The sequence below is a fragment of the Wickerhamomyces ciferrii genome, contig 00123 (assembly GCF_000313485.1).
Source record: "Wickerhamomyces ciferrii WGS project CAIF00000000 data, strain NRRL Y-1031 F-60-10, contig 00123, whole genome shotgun sequence".
Classification (NCBI taxonomy): domain Eukaryota; kingdom Fungi; phylum Ascomycota; class Saccharomycetes; order Phaffomycetales; family Wickerhamomycetaceae; genus Hansenula; species Hansenula ciferrii.
This window is the reverse complement of record NW_011887617.1, coordinates 66,144-81,147: the sequence shown is the minus strand read 5'-3', so window position 1 is coordinate 81,147 and position 15,004 is coordinate 66,144. Positions and strand designations below refer to the sequence as shown.

The window sequence follows — 15,004 nt, the reverse complement described above, 5'->3', positions numbered from 1 at the left end:
AGAATAACCACAAATACCAAAAAATGTCACTTTTAAAGAGTTTCATAAGACTCTATTCAAAATCATCCAAATCCGCCACTACTAAATCTTCATTTAATAAATTAAAATTAGAAAAAGCTTTAAATTTTTTACAAAATGATTCAAAATTTAATTTTAATACTATAACTGAAGATGAAAAATCAAATTATGTTAATGATTTTACACAAATCTTATCTTCTGGTTTAGAAAATAAAGAACAAACTTCAAATGTTAAACATCATTTTAATCAATCTTTATTAGGTTTGAATCATCTTTTACAAAATAATACATCAACAACCAAGAAGACAACTCCCTTAGTTAAACCATCTCAATGTAATTTTGATGAATTATCACATTTAATTAAAAATGTTGAAAATTCCGATCAATTATTACATATATTTGATGATTTAGTTCATAATAATTCATTAAATAGTCGGAATTTAAAATTAATACTTTGGAATAAAAATCCAATAAATTTAGATCATATATTGAATAAGATTGAATTTATAAATAATAATAATAATCAATATGATAAATTATTAATCTTGGTTTTCTTAAAAGCAAGTTCAATTAAATCTTATAAAATTGTTAATCAATTATTTAAAAATTATATGGATAATTGGATAAATTTAAGAAATAATGGTGAATTATCACCTTTTTTGGAAAGAGCTTTATATCAATCTTTAAAACAAAGTGGATTAAAATTAAATGATTTATTACCAATGTTTGAATTCACTTCAACTCAATATTTATTATTAATTGAATCATTACCATTTGATATCAAAACTTGGATAACAACAAATTATTATTTAGAAAATTCTTCAAATTTTACTAAAAATCAACATATTTTCATCAAGACTTTATTATTCTTGGTTAATAAAGTAAAATTTAATCAAAATACTAAACCATTAATTACAAAATTATTAAAAATTTCTATATCAAATAAAATTCATAAAGAATCTGTTAATGATGAACAAACTTTAACTATACAAAAACATAGATTTCATCATGATTTAACAAATTTATTACAAGACTTACATAATAATAATAATGATTTAGAATTATTAAAAATAATGGAAATGTTGAATGAAGATAATAATGAAATTCAACAACCTATACTAAGATTTGTCTAATAATAACATACTACAATATGGGAATATAACGGGATAATATGATATGACTGCATTTTTAAATACTAAATGAAATAAATAATGATTAAATGAATAAAATGTAGGTTTAAGTAATACCTGTACATTGTTGTTCTATTATTCTTTTTTGTTTTTTGTTGTTTTTCTATTGTTCGGTTATTTAAAAGGTGCACAAATTTAGGTTGCGGAGTTATAAAAGGCCACACCCGAGCAAAGTTAATTGTTATCAGATGAGACATAAATAATAAATTATTCCCATTGATTCCCATTTTTAAACCATTATAAATCAACTAATTCAACTAATAAGTATCAAAGTTGTTTGGAAATGATTGAAAAGATAGATCCCAGTCAAAATATAATCAAGAATTCAGATATAAAACATTCAAGGGTTTGGACTACTTTGATTACAAATACTAAATATTTAACTGGGTTATTAACATTAAATTACTCTTTACAAAAAACTGGTTCAAAATATCCATTAGTTGCATTATACACCGAAGGGTTAAATGAAGAAGGTCATAGAGTTTTAGATGATCGAGGAATTTTAAAATTGAAAATTGAATACTTATTACCAACAAAGAACAAAGATTATTCTCAAGATCCAAGATTTTATGATTGTTGGTCCAAGTTACAACCATTTTCTTTGGTTCAATTTGATAAAATTGTTCAATTAGATTCTGATATGATTGTATTACAAAATATGGATGAATTATTTGAATTGGATTTGAATTCAACAACTAGATGCTTTGCTGCAAGTCATGCATGTGTTTGTAATCCTTATAAATATAATCATTATCCAAAGGATTGGATTAAAGAAAATTGTGCATTTACAAATTATAATGATAAATTAAATGATCCAAATGATGAAGTGTTGGGACCAAAACCAAGTGATGAACCTTTGGGAATATGTAATGGTGGATTACAAGTTGTTAAACCAAATCAAGAATTATATAACAAGATAATTAAGACTTTAGATAATGATGATTTAATTTTAAATTATGAATTTGCAGATCAATCATTATTATCAGATATTTTTAAATCAAATTGGATTGGGATATCATATATTTATAATTATTTGAAAACATTAAAACAAGTTCATCGGGATCTTGATTTTGGAAAAGTTAAGAATATTCATTATATCTTGACACCAAAACCTTGGGATATTAAACCAGAGGATAGATTAAAATTCAATGATGAGAGTGATACTTTCAAGTATTGGTGGGATGTTAATGATGAACGGTTATTAGAAGAGGAAAAACAAGGTATTAAAGATGGATATTGATTATCCACATGTATTAGATTAATTGGTATTATTTTTATAAAGTTTGTATAAACATGGGTTTTTGTATTATTATATTATTATATTATATTATTAGTTATTATTAGTTAGTACATAAATTAAGATTTCTTTATTGTTTAATCAACTTCATTTGTAAATAATTCTTGTGATAAATGAGCACCATAAACTGGTGGTTTAATTTCTTTAACATTTTGGTTTTTCAATGAATCACCTTTACCACCATAAATTTTAGGTACATCATTACCTAAATATTTAACAAGATTTTCTGAATTATTTAAAACAATAAATTTCCTTGTTGTAGTATCTGATAAGAATTTTTTAACAAATTCAAAAACCCAAAATAATAATGAAGGAACATTAACGAAAAATTTCTTGTATAATAATTCAGGATAATAATCTTGAAAAATTTGTATTGTAGCTTTACTACCTTTTTTAACATCAGGATCAAATTTTAAAAATGAAACACCTTTATAATCATGAATTTGAGTTGCAAAATTATTTTCAGGTTTAGTAAAATCTAATAATTGAACATTTCTTTCCATTAATCCAACCCTATAACGTAAAAATTTATCCAAATCTTTAAATAATTCTTTTGGATTACCACCAGCACCGTATAAATTCCATGTTATATTCTTTGTATTTGCTTCATTATTTGAATAAGTTGTTAAAATCCCAATATCATCAAATTTTGAATCGTGATCTTCATTAAAAGCAGCACTTAATGGATTGAATTCTTTCCTCCATTTTAAAGTCTTGGTTAATTGTTCTCTTGTCAAGCCCAAGTCAAATTCATTAGCCACTAAGAATTTATAAACTAGGGCATGGAAAACATCTTGATTAAAATATTCACCATCTGAGGATAATTGATGACCAAATAATTCATCATATTGTGAAACTTTAATTATATCAGGGATTTGTTTGATAAATTCATCAAATTTTTGTTTTTGATCATCAGTTTCTAAATGAACTGTTTTCACTGTGACATTGGACATGATGAAAGTGGTCAATTGTCTGGTTTGGAAATTGGGATCAAGGGTTTAAGAATGTTTGAGTTTATGATTGTTTTGATTTTGTCATAATCGCGCCATATTTTTATCAAAACAATCAGTACCAACAAAGAAGATTCGGGAATAAATTACAAGATATGGAAAATCTTCATGAATTGAATAGATAATTATATAATATTAAGTTAAAATTATAAATATATTAAAAAATTAGCTTCCTCAATTTGTTTTTTTCTCTTGAGAAATTGGTTTTTTCTTATAAACCAAAATTTGAATGAATAAAATTGCATTCAATACTAAACTAGCACCAAATCCTAATAAGATTAAATGATCTTGAATACCAGCTGATAATGTAGTAAATACCCTGATAATAGCACCAACAAATCCAGCACCGACTGACACGGGAGATAATTGACCAGTTGATTTATTTTTAATATTATTCAAAATTTGTGGTAATTTGGATAATAAAGTTAATGGCAATGCTAATTTAATTAAATTCTGAACATTATCATTTGACAAGACACCAGGTTGACCAATATTTGGATTTGCGAAAAGTGAATAAAATGTTAATGATAATAATCCAATAAATCCATTAATATATTTTGTTAATCCACTATAATATAAAATTAATAATAATATTATAATATTTTGAAATGAAAGAAATGCAGATTCACCAAATGTTGTGAATTCGTTATTTTGTCTAAAATTATATGATAATGTAATCAATTGACTAATAGTTTCTAATAAAATACTAACAAATGATAAACCAGTAGTTGAAGCATTAGAAATAATTGATAAGATTTGTGGTAATTTAATAATACCAGATGATCCAACAATAGCATAACCTAATGAAGTAGCAATGAATTTTGTTAATAAAGGAGCAGCTGAAGGTGAAAACAAATCTAATTTTAGAATAATTGTATCGAAAACTGGTCTTGTATATAATTCTCGACCATATTGAATAATTTGAGGTGGTAATTGACCAGTATATGGTCTCAACACTGCTAAAACAGGGGATAATACCGGCTCCAGTGACTTAATAATAGCTTCCACTTTGTCAGACATTGTATAATATATCAATTGAGAGATATTCAATTCAATTGATACAAATCAAAACTTTCTTTAATAAACACGTAAGACATAATAATAATAATAAAAATTCGCGGGTTGTGGATTTCTCGGTTCGCGCACTCGATTTTTATAGGCTTCGAAATTCAAAATGGATTTCAATTTTTGAATTTATATAGGAGATTTCATTGGAAATATAGGAGATCAATACACTCAATTACCACTCAATTGCACTTGGATCATGTCATTCAACTATCAGTACGGTGGCAATGGGCAACAGGGTCAACAATTCCCAGGACAGCAACCACAACAGAGCTTTGGTGGTTATCAACAACAACCTACTGGATTAGGTTATCAACAAACTGGATTCCCTCAACAGCAACAACAACAACAATCATTTGGTTCTTTCCAACAGAATCAACCATCGTTTGGTGGTGTTCCATCATCAACTACTGATCAACAACAATTTGGTCAAACTGCTCCAACTTCAAATGGTGCTCCAGCTTATGCAACTAATATTGACCAGTTGTCTTTCTTGACTCCACAAGATCAACAAAAATTTAAAGAATTATTTAATAGTTCTACAAATAATGTTTCAATATCACCAGAAAATGCTAGAGGTATCTTGATGAAATCTAATTTAGGACCATCTCAATTAGCAAGAATTTGGGATTTATCTGATTTAAATAAATCTGGTGATTTACTATTCCCTGAATTTGCATTAGCTTTACATCTTTGTAATTTTGCTTTGAAAGGTAATGAATTACCATATGTCTTGGATTCAAGAACTAAAGAAGAAGTCACTGGGTTAGTAGATAAGATTAATTTTAGTATACCTGAAGACGTTAATGCAATTGGTCAAGATGCTCCTGTTTTACAACCAAATATTACAACTTCAAATATCTTCACTCAACCTCAGCAACAACCTCAGCAAACTCAACCATTTCAACAAACACAAGGCACTTATCCTCAAACTTCAACTTTGACTTCACAACCAACTGGATTTGGTTTTGGAAATAGTTTACCTTCACAACCAACTGGATTTCAATCACAATCTCAACCTCAACCTCAACAATCAGGATTACAATCACAAGTTACCGGGTTCCAACCTCAATCTCAAAGTTTCCAACATTTGAATACAAATTCTACAGGTTTTCAACAATCAAATCAACAAACATCATCAAGTTTCCAACCTTTACAGCCAACACAGACATCTAACAATCCAATTTCAACTCCATCTTTGAATCAACAACCAACTGGGTTCCAAAATCAATCCACATCTGGTTTAACTCAACAACCAACTGGTTTTCAAAATCAATCTACAACTGGGTTAACTCAACAGCCAACAGGCTTCCAAAATCAATCTACTACTGGCTTAACTCAACAACCAACTGGTCTTATACCATTGAAAACCCAAGGAACTGGTGCTGCTCCATCATTACAACAACAACCTACCGGTCTTGTACCATTAAACACTCAACAAACTGGAACTGCTGGTAACACTTTAGCGCATCAACAAACTGGTGGTCAGCCTTTGCAACAACAACCTACAGGGCTTGTTCCATTGCAAGGTCAAAATACAGGTGGTCAACCATTAAAACAACAACCAACAGGTTTAATCCCAATTAAAAATCAAAATACCGGAGGTGCTCCATTAACTCAACAACCCACTGGTCTTGTTCCACTACGAAATCAACAAACTGGTTCTGCTCCTATTTCAGCTCCAATTCAACAAACACCAACTGGTGGAGCTCCATTAACTCAACAACCTACTGGGTTAGTACCATTAACAACAACTGCAACAGGTTCAGTTGCTTTACAAACACAATTAACAGGTCCAGCTCCATTACAATCTCAAAGAACTGGATTTGGTAATTTTGAGCCTTTAAGACAACAAAAAACTGGTGTTGGTCAAAATAGTTTATTTTTACAAAATTTATTACAACAATCACAACAACAACAGCAACAACAGCAACAACAAATGTTTTCAAGTAATTCATTAAATTATACAACTGAAACAATATCTCCACAAGAAAAACAATTATTTAATAGAATTTTCCAAAATTATGATACAAATAAAAAAGGTTTATTAACTGCAGATGTTTCAGCTGAAATTTTTAGAAAATCAGGTTTAAATCGTTCTGAATTAGAACAAGTTTGGGACTTGGTCACAAGACCAAATCAATCACATCTTGATAAAGAATCATTCCAAACAGGTATGTGGTTAATTTATAAAAGATTAAATGGATTTGAATTACCGGATTTCTTACCAGAATCTTTAAAACCACAAAGTATTAGAATTTTAGATGATGTTAAAAATCAATTGAAAATTAATCCAAATTCAAAAAATTCTAAAAAATCAAGTCATTCTAAAATTGATGGTACAAGATTTAAAAATAATGATGATGAATTTGCTCTATCTTCATCAAGAAATAGAAGAAGAACAACAAAAGCTAATAATGGTGAATCTGGTTCAGTTCAAAATAAACCAAAAGAAAATTTATCAATTGATGAAATCAAGAAACGTATTAGAGAAAAGAAAATTTTGTTAGATGCTTTTGATGCTACAGGATCTGATTTGAAAGAAAAAGAAGTTGACTATGAAAAAGAAGATCAAGAAGCTATATTACGTCTAAAGCAAGAAATTTTATCATTACCAAATACAAATTCTGTTGGAGATGATAAAACATCACAATTAAAACAAAAATTTAATGGATTAACTTCACAAGTTCCAGTCTTAATTAATCAAATCTCTTCAATTGATAATGAAATTACAAGATTAAAATTAGACTTATATAAAGTTAAAAATCCTTCTTTTGTCATTGGAAGTGGTCCAAATGGTGAAGTTACTGAAGCTGATAGACGTAAAGCTAAAAGTAAAGCTTTATTAGCTGCTAAAATGGCTAAATTAACTGGTAAACCAATTGATCCAGAAGTTGAAAATTTAAGTAATGAACAAGGTAAATTAGATGAAGAAGCTTTAAAAATTCAACAAGAGAATAAAAAAAATCAACAAATTATTCGTGATGTCGAAAGTTCAATTAAAGAAATTTCAAGTAATGTCTTGAATTCATTCAGTTCTAAAAATGATCAAGATGGTTATAAAAAATGGGAATTAGGTATTGGGGTTACACCTGAAGTTCAAGAATTAATTAAATCATTTAGAGTTAATGATTTATCAAATAAATTCACAAGATCTTTACAATTAGATTCTTCACCAAGCCCTGCGCCAACTTCACAATATTCATCACCTTCAATTCCACAAGCTTCAGTTCAATCACCTGTTGTTGCATCACCATCCCCAACTCCAACTACAAATACAGTCTCCCCAACTCCAACAAGTGGTTCAGCAAATTATAAGACACCTGAAGAAAGAAAAGCATATATTAGAGAACAAGCTAAAAAGAAGATGAATGAAAGACTTGCTAAATTTGGTATCAATAGAAGCTCTTCACAAAGTTCACCTTCTGTTTCTAAACCTGCTTCACCAGCTCTCCCTGCCTCACAGCCTATCCCACAATCTCAGCAATATCAACCATCATCAGAACCACAACTACAAGCTGAAATTCATCAACCATCTCAACCACCTCAACCAGTTGCTGAACATCAATATCAACAATCAATACAATCACAAGGCCCACCACAAGATGAAGAATCCTCAGATGATGATGATGAAGTTGAATTCCAAAGAATGGAGGAAATTAGAAGATTGAAAAGACTTGAAAGAGATCAAAGATTGGCCCAAATAGATACAGAAGATACTAATCCTACTGAAACTTCATCTACTATTCCTGAACCAGTTCCTGATCCGGTTCCTACAACAGAAGTACCTTCAGAAACCGAGCAACCTAGAAAATATCATGATTCCAATCCTTTTGCATTCAAATAAACAATCCATTGTATAATATAGATATTAAATGTATTTAAAAGTGTTAATTTCGTATTGTTTATCGTTGTCGTATATTATATTAATATTTCGCGTAACTGCAGAGGTCCATGTTTTTTTTAATACCCGAGAGCGTGTTTATAAAGAACACAACACGTCAGAATCTGGAAATCAATAAGTTACAACAACCAAGAAGATCTTTGAATCCAGGTTACAATTCTAGGACAAAATGGCGTCAATACTAGGGAACAACCGTCTTGTGCTTCTTCTTGTGGGTGTTGCCTTCCACTTGTTCTACTTATGGTCCATTTTTGATATTTATTTTGTCAGTCCATTGGTTCATGGTATGGAACCTCAATTGAGTACACCTACACCTCCAGCTAAAAGATTATTCCTCATTGTTGGTGATGGGTTAAGGGCTGATACCACTTTTGATAATATAACACATCCAACTACGGGGAAAACTGGTTATTTGGCACCTTTCTTAAGAGATATTGTTTTAAAAGAAGGTACTTATGGTATATCACATACTAGAATGCCAACAGAATCGAGACCAGGTCATGTTGCTATGATTGCAGGGTTTTATGAAGACGTTAGTGCTGTGACAAAAGGTTGGAAAGAAAATCCAGTTGATTTTGATAGTGTCTTGAATCAAACTAAACATACTTATAGTTTTGGTTCCCCAGATATTTTACCAATGTTTGCAGATGGTGCTTCTGATCCAAATAGAATTGATACTTGGATGTATGGTCATGAATTTGAAGATTTCACACAATCATCAATTGAACTAGATGCTTTTGTTTTCAGACATTTATACGAATTATTTGATAACTCTACAAAAGACAAAGAATTGAAATCACAACTTCATCAAGATCAAACAGTTTTCTTTTTACATTTATTAGGTTGTGACACTGCAGGTCATGGTTATAGACCATATTCAGCTGAATATTACGATAACGTTATCTATATCGATGAACAAGTTGCTAAATTGACTAAAGAAGTTAAAAACTTTTTTGGTGATGATGATACTGCCTTCATTTTCACAGCTGATCATGGTATGAGTGCTTTTGGTTCACATGGTGATGGACACCCGAATAATACAAGAACCCCATTGATCGCATGGGGTGCAGGTTTGAATAAACCAATCTATAATAAAGAACCAGTCTTTGATGATTATACTGAGAATTGGAATTTGGCTAATATCAAGAGAAATGACATTAATCAAGCTGATATCGCTTCATTGATGTCTTATTTGATTGGTGTTAATTATCCTTCAAATTCTGTTGGTGAATTACCTTTGGCTTTCATTAATAGTAAAGAAGAAGACAAATTGAAAGCTTTATATCAAAATGCCTTAAGTATTGTTGAACAATATCATGTTAAAGAACAAGAAATGAAAGAATCTCAATTTTTCTTCAAACCTTACCCAGCTTTTGAAAAGAAATCCATCAAACAATATCATGAAGAAATTGAAGAGCTAATCACTGAAATTGCTAAATTGAAGAAGATTGACGAAGAAAAGGAAGTTGAAGCTATTAAACTGACTGAAGAATTGATGAAGACTACTTTAGATGGGTTATACTACTTGACAACATATAATTGGTTAATGTTGAGATCTATCGTGACTCTTGGTTTCATTGGTTGGATCACATACTCATTTATCATCTTCTTGAGACTTTTTATCATCGAAAAAGATATTCCAACTTCAGTCTCATTCTTGAATTTTGCTGTGTTTTCATCTATTGGTTTAGTTTTCAATTATCTCTTATTTTATCAAAGATCACCATTCAACTTCTATATGTATTTAGCGTTTCCAGTTTTCTTTTGGAGTCAGATTACATCAAAATATGTTCTATTGAAAAATGGTTTACAATCTTTTTTCAAAGGTATTGATCTACTTAACAGGATTTTGATTTTGACTGCTATTATTGGAGTTTATGAAGGTATTGTTTACGGGTTCTTCGAAAGATTTATCTTTACAGCTTTCTTCATTATCTTAGGTTTCTATCCTATCATTTTGGGTGTGAAAGATGTTACCACTTTATCATTCTGGTTAATTACAAATTTGGGAATGAGTACATATACTTTATTTGATGCTGTCAAAACAGAAGACTTGAAACAAATCAATGCTGCTAGTATTTTAATCTTATCAGTCTCTGTTGCTACTTACTACAAAATTTTACAACTTGCAAAACAAAACATCAACTTCCCAAAGATTTCATCCCATACTAAGACTTTAATTTCAGCTCAAATTGGATTAATTGCATTAATGACATTAGTCACCAACAAATCAGCCCTTTCTTTACAGGCTAGAGAAGGTCTCCCAAAAAGTTCACAAGCCCTTGGTTGGATTATTTTTGTTTTGTCATTGATTGTTATCCCATTCCTTCATTATTTGAAACCACACAATGATTATAGAATTAGACTTTTGATTATTTTCCTAACATTTGCACCAACATTCATTATTTTATCTATCTCATTCGAAGCATTATTTTATGTCAATTATTCTTTATTATTATTACAATGGATTAGAATTGAAAGTTCATATTTCCAAAAACAAGGCGCAAAGATTGAGAATTATTCACAATTATTAAGAGTTTCAGTTATCGGATTTTTATATTTACAAGTTGCATTCTTTGGTTGTGGTAACGTTGCAAGTATTTCATCATTCTCCTTAGACTCTGTCTATAGGTTGATGCCAATCTTTGATCCTTTCCCAATGGGTGCATTGTTAATGTTAAAATTAATCATTCCATATGTATTATTGTCTACTGCATTAGGTGTTTTGAATGTTAAATTAGGTATCAAACCATACACAATCTCAACATTGATCATTTCCACAAGTGATATTTTGTCATTAAATTTCTTCTTTCTACTTAAAACTGAAGGTTCTTGGTTAGATATTGGTGTTACAATTTCAAATTATTGTTTGGCTATCTTATCAAGTTTATTCATGTTAATTTTGGAAATCATTAGTCATATTCTACTTAAAAATGTTGAATATTATGACCAACCTCAAATTCCAGCTGAAGCAAAAGATAAATAGATGTATATAGAAATTGAACTTAAGTTATTGGATTATTCAATAATGTAGTTGTATAAATTCTCATCTCATCTTGGTGCGGGGCTTGATAACCATACCAGAAGGGGATCTCTTATCGGTAGTATACTCAAAATACCACACATAAAAGTAAACATTTGCCAGATCTACTCTTCAATATTCAAACAGCTGGTATATCAATGGGTGAAACAACAACAGTGCTATTGTGAGTAATATACTCGATATCGTTAACATATCCCAGGCTCAAAATATTAATATTGTCAGTGTTTATGGTACTTTGGCCTCCTACGAAAAACTATATGAAGTGTTACAAGTTTCAAAAGACACTAATCAGTACAAGATCACTCACTTTGGTTCAGCCATCTTAAAAGACTATAAAAAGTACAATGTATTGAATGAGGTATATCCTGGAGTTATAAAGTCAAAAGGTGGCGACGTTTTTGGTTCTTTGATATATGGATTGACCCCGAAAGATTTTGAATTGCTTGATGAATACGAAGGTGATGAATATGAAAGAAATAAAGCTAAGGTTATCTTTGAGGATAAACTAATTGATATTCAGTTTTATGAATGGATTGATGATCATTCGAAGTTGGTTCCACATATACAACTACAATGAAATGCATATTATAGATATAAATTACATTAAGATCACATTAAAAAGGTATTTAAATCATTGTTATAAAGTTTGATAAACTCTCTTTTTAGATTGCTTGTCGACTTGTTCTCTATTTTCATATTCATCAATGAATTCTGTGTTATGTGTCAAATTCCATTGATTTTGCAAAAATCTCAACCCTTGAATATTGAAACCTAATTCACTGGAGTTTTCTTTCAATTGAGCTCTTAATTGGGATTTGACATTAGTTATTTGTCTCTTTGTACCTTCATCTCTCATACTATTCAACTCGTGTAAATTGGATCTTATCAAAAAAAATAATACACGACAAATGATGGCTAAATGTTGTCTCAATATAGCATTAGTCTTGGTCCATCTTTCAATAATCTTGAAGAATTTGAGCACAAATGAGAATGGTAAGACTAAAAGAGCATCTTCCAATTGTGATGGTCTGATTTTCAATAGAGTTTCCAGTATATGATCTGAACCTGATTTATTCATTGCTTGTAATAATGCATCTTTAGTAGGTTTTATTGGCTGATCACCAGCTTTAGTTTTTAACCATTTTTTATATTCAGCTTGGTATTTTTCTTCTTCTTCAATATCCTTGTAACCAATTTCTAAAGCTTCCAAAAGTTTTTCACCAGCTTTTAAGGTTTCTAAAGTTTGTTGATTGACACCAGTTGCTTCATCTTTTTCCTCTTCTTCGTCATCATCTTTCTTAACTTCATCTTCTCCTTCAAGAGAAGATAATAAAGTATTTTCATATAACTCATCCATTTCTTTTTCCTTTTCTTCTTCGATGAAAACTTGATCTTCTGTTTCTTCCCAAATTCTAATACTATGATCATGAGATGTGGAAACAACAAATGAACCATCAGTTGCAACAGCTATACTCCAAATTTGTGATTGATGTGCACTTAATTTTTGAATACATTCAAATTTATCACCATCCCAATATTTCAAAAGACCATCTTTACCGGCACTAAAGAAGTTATGAGAATCTGGTAAGAATTTAACATTCATAATTGAATCTTGATGACCAAAAATTGATTTATGACAATCACCAAAATCTAAACCCCAAATCTTGATATTTTTATCGGCTGATGATGTGATGATTAATTTGGAGTCATCTGCAATATCCAATGATAAAACTGGTAATTTATGACCATATAAACTTAAGTAAAATTTCAATGTATCATAAAAGAAAACTTTAACTGTGTTGTCTAATAATGAAACAGCTAAATATTTTTTATCTGGTGATATCTTCAAAGCTAAAATGTCATCATTCAATTCTAAAGTTTTATCGTGGAAAATCTTCATTCTAGAAGATTTTACAACTGTTCCTGGAGTAACTTCATCTTCAATCTTGAAATTCCAGAATTTAACAGTTTTATCTTGAGAACCAGTAACCATTGATCTACCATCTGGGGTCAGATCTAAGGACCAAATAGCACCTTCGTGTGCTTCAATAGTATCAAGTAAAGTTGAACTTGCAAGATCATATAATTCAACTTCACCAGTCTTTGTACCAACGACGATTAATGATCCACCAGGTAAGAATTTGGTTGTTAATGCATAACCACATTCAAATGTTCTTATACAATTATTGGTCTTAGTATTCCATATTTTCAATAACCCATTAGATGCGGTGGCTAGTAATTTGTTATTATCACTTATGTCTAAAGATCTAATATCTGTTCTATGACCTTGTAATTCCACTGTGTATGATTTGACAGGTGGTGATACTTCTTTATTTGTATATGCAATAGTATAGTATTCTAATGTGTTATTTGACGATGAAACTAAAAGCTCTAATTTAGAACTGTTTGTTGATGCCCATGTGGCACTTTTAACTTTATATATAGATCTTAAAACAGTGAATGGTTGAATTAGCATGTTAACTTCAGATTCTTTGATTGCAATTTCAATTTCTTCTTCGTCATGACCTTTTTCTTTTAATCTTTTTTCTCTCTTTTTGGTAGCTTTCGCTATTTCATCAGTGGTTCTAACTCTAAAAATTTCAATAGTTCTATCGGAATTTTGAATGTAGAAATAAGTATTTGAACCGGCTTTATTGAATGAGATTTCTTCACCTCTTGATTTACTTTGTTTTTCGAAAATACCACGTTCTTTCAATTTGTTATCTTCAGATGATAAATCTAATTTCCATACTTTGACTTGATTTTCAGCACCTGTTGTTATAAGTATATCATCAATAAGACCCAATCCCCAACATTCACCAGTATGAGCAACGTGAGTTTCGATACTTTGTTGTGTTTTCAAATCCCAAACTTTGATAAGACCATCTTTTGAAGTACTGACTAACCATTCTTCGTTAAACCATAAACCGGTGATTTGATCTTTATGACTTCTTAATTTGAATAAACCAACTTCACCAACTAAATCCCAAAAAATGATATTTGAATCTTTTGAACCTGAAATCAGTCTAGTACCTTCTGCATCAAATTTCAATAATGTGATTGCAGATTTGTGACCTTGAAAATTGATTAAAACAGTACCTGAGATTAAATCCCAAATCTTGATTGAACCATCTTCATAACCAACACCTAAAAGATTTGTATCTTGGTGTAGCTCAACAAATGTGATTTCAGCTGGCTTACCTAACTTAGAGTCAGATGCACCTGGAGCTAATCCATCTCTAAGCTTCTTTACTAATTCACCAGTTTTGACATCCCAGATTAAGATTTCTTCTAAACCTGCAGTAATAGCTTGACCTGCACTAGTTTTATTTGAAGGTGGAATCCATATGACATTGGACTTTGAGGAGATCACACCAAAACAACTCAGTTGTTCATATCTTTGATATGATTTAACCATTATAACAAATCTTTACTCGACAAAATTTCTTCACTCAAGTTCAAGTTTGGTATTTCCAA

The 15,004-nt window shown here is 30.0% G+C and overlaps 8 protein-coding genes across 8 annotated transcripts; 5 read left to right on the top strand and 3 right to left on the bottom strand.

The window, feature by feature from the left end:
* Nucleotides 1-23: 23 nt before the first annotated feature.
* On the top strand, nt 24-1,151 carry BN7_3938 (uncharacterized protein; the record flags this gene model as incomplete). The annotated part of the gene is made up of 1 exon (XM_011275465.1): nt 24-1,151. One exon carries the CDS (start codon nt 24-26, stop codon nt 1,149-1,151), a length of 1,128 nt encoding a protein of 375 aa, XP_011273767.1.
* Nucleotides 1,152-1,491: 340 nt separating this feature from the next.
* Nucleotides 1,492-2,448, top strand: BN7_3937 (glycosyltransferase family 8 protein; the record flags this gene model as incomplete). Its single annotated transcript, XM_011275464.1, has 1 exon — nt 1,492-2,448. One exon carries the CDS (start codon nt 1,492-1,494, stop codon nt 2,446-2,448), a length of 957 nt encoding a protein of 318 aa, XP_011273766.1.
* Nucleotides 2,449-2,582: 134 nt separating this feature from the next.
* Nucleotides 2,583-3,458, bottom strand: SFH5 (Sfh5p; the record flags this gene model as incomplete). The annotated part of the gene is made up of 1 exon (XM_011275463.1): nt 2,583-3,458. The coding sequence occupies one exon, from the start codon at nt 3,456-3,458 to the stop codon at nt 2,583-2,585; it is 876 nt and encodes a 291-aa protein (XP_011273765.1).
* Nucleotides 3,459-3,689: 231 nt separating this feature from the next.
* Nucleotides 3,690-4,535, bottom strand: BN7_3935 (Mannose-P-dolichol utilization defect 1 protein; the record flags this gene model as incomplete). The annotated part of the gene is made up of 1 exon (XM_011275462.1): nt 3,690-4,535. One exon carries the CDS (start codon nt 4,533-4,535, stop codon nt 3,690-3,692), a length of 846 nt encoding a protein of 281 aa, XP_011273764.1.
* A 244-nt stretch (nt 4,536-4,779) lies between these two features.
* Nucleotides 4,780-8,427, top strand: BN7_3934 (Actin cytoskeleton-regulatory complex protein; the record flags this gene model as incomplete). Its single annotated transcript, XM_011275461.1, has 1 exon — nt 4,780-8,427. One exon carries the CDS (start codon nt 4,780-4,782, stop codon nt 8,425-8,427), a length of 3,648 nt encoding a protein of 1,215 aa, XP_011273763.1.
* Nucleotides 8,428-8,653: 226 nt separating this feature from the next.
* MCD4 (mannose-ethanolamine phosphotransferase MCD4) lies at nt 8,654-11,470 on the top strand (the record flags this gene model as incomplete). The annotated part of the gene is made up of 1 exon (XM_011275460.1): nt 8,654-11,470. One exon carries the CDS (start codon nt 8,654-8,656, stop codon nt 11,468-11,470), a length of 2,817 nt encoding a protein of 938 aa, XP_011273762.1.
* Nucleotides 11,471-11,512: 42 nt separating this feature from the next.
* On the top strand, nt 11,513-12,104 carry BN7_3932 (AIG2-like protein; the record flags this gene model as incomplete). Its single annotated transcript, XM_011275459.1, has 2 exons — nt 11,513-11,517; nt 11,684-12,104. 2 exons carry the CDS (start codon nt 11,513-11,515, stop codon nt 12,102-12,104), a joined length of 426 nt encoding a protein of 141 aa, XP_011273761.1.
* Nucleotides 12,105-12,164: 60 nt separating this feature from the next.
* DIP2 (snoRNA-binding rRNA-processing protein DIP2) lies at nt 12,165-14,945 on the bottom strand (the record flags this gene model as incomplete). Its single annotated transcript, XM_011275458.1, has 1 exon — nt 12,165-14,945. One exon carries the CDS (start codon nt 14,943-14,945, stop codon nt 12,165-12,167), a length of 2,781 nt encoding a protein of 926 aa, XP_011273760.1.
* Between the last annotated feature and the right edge of the window lie 59 nt (nt 14,946-15,004).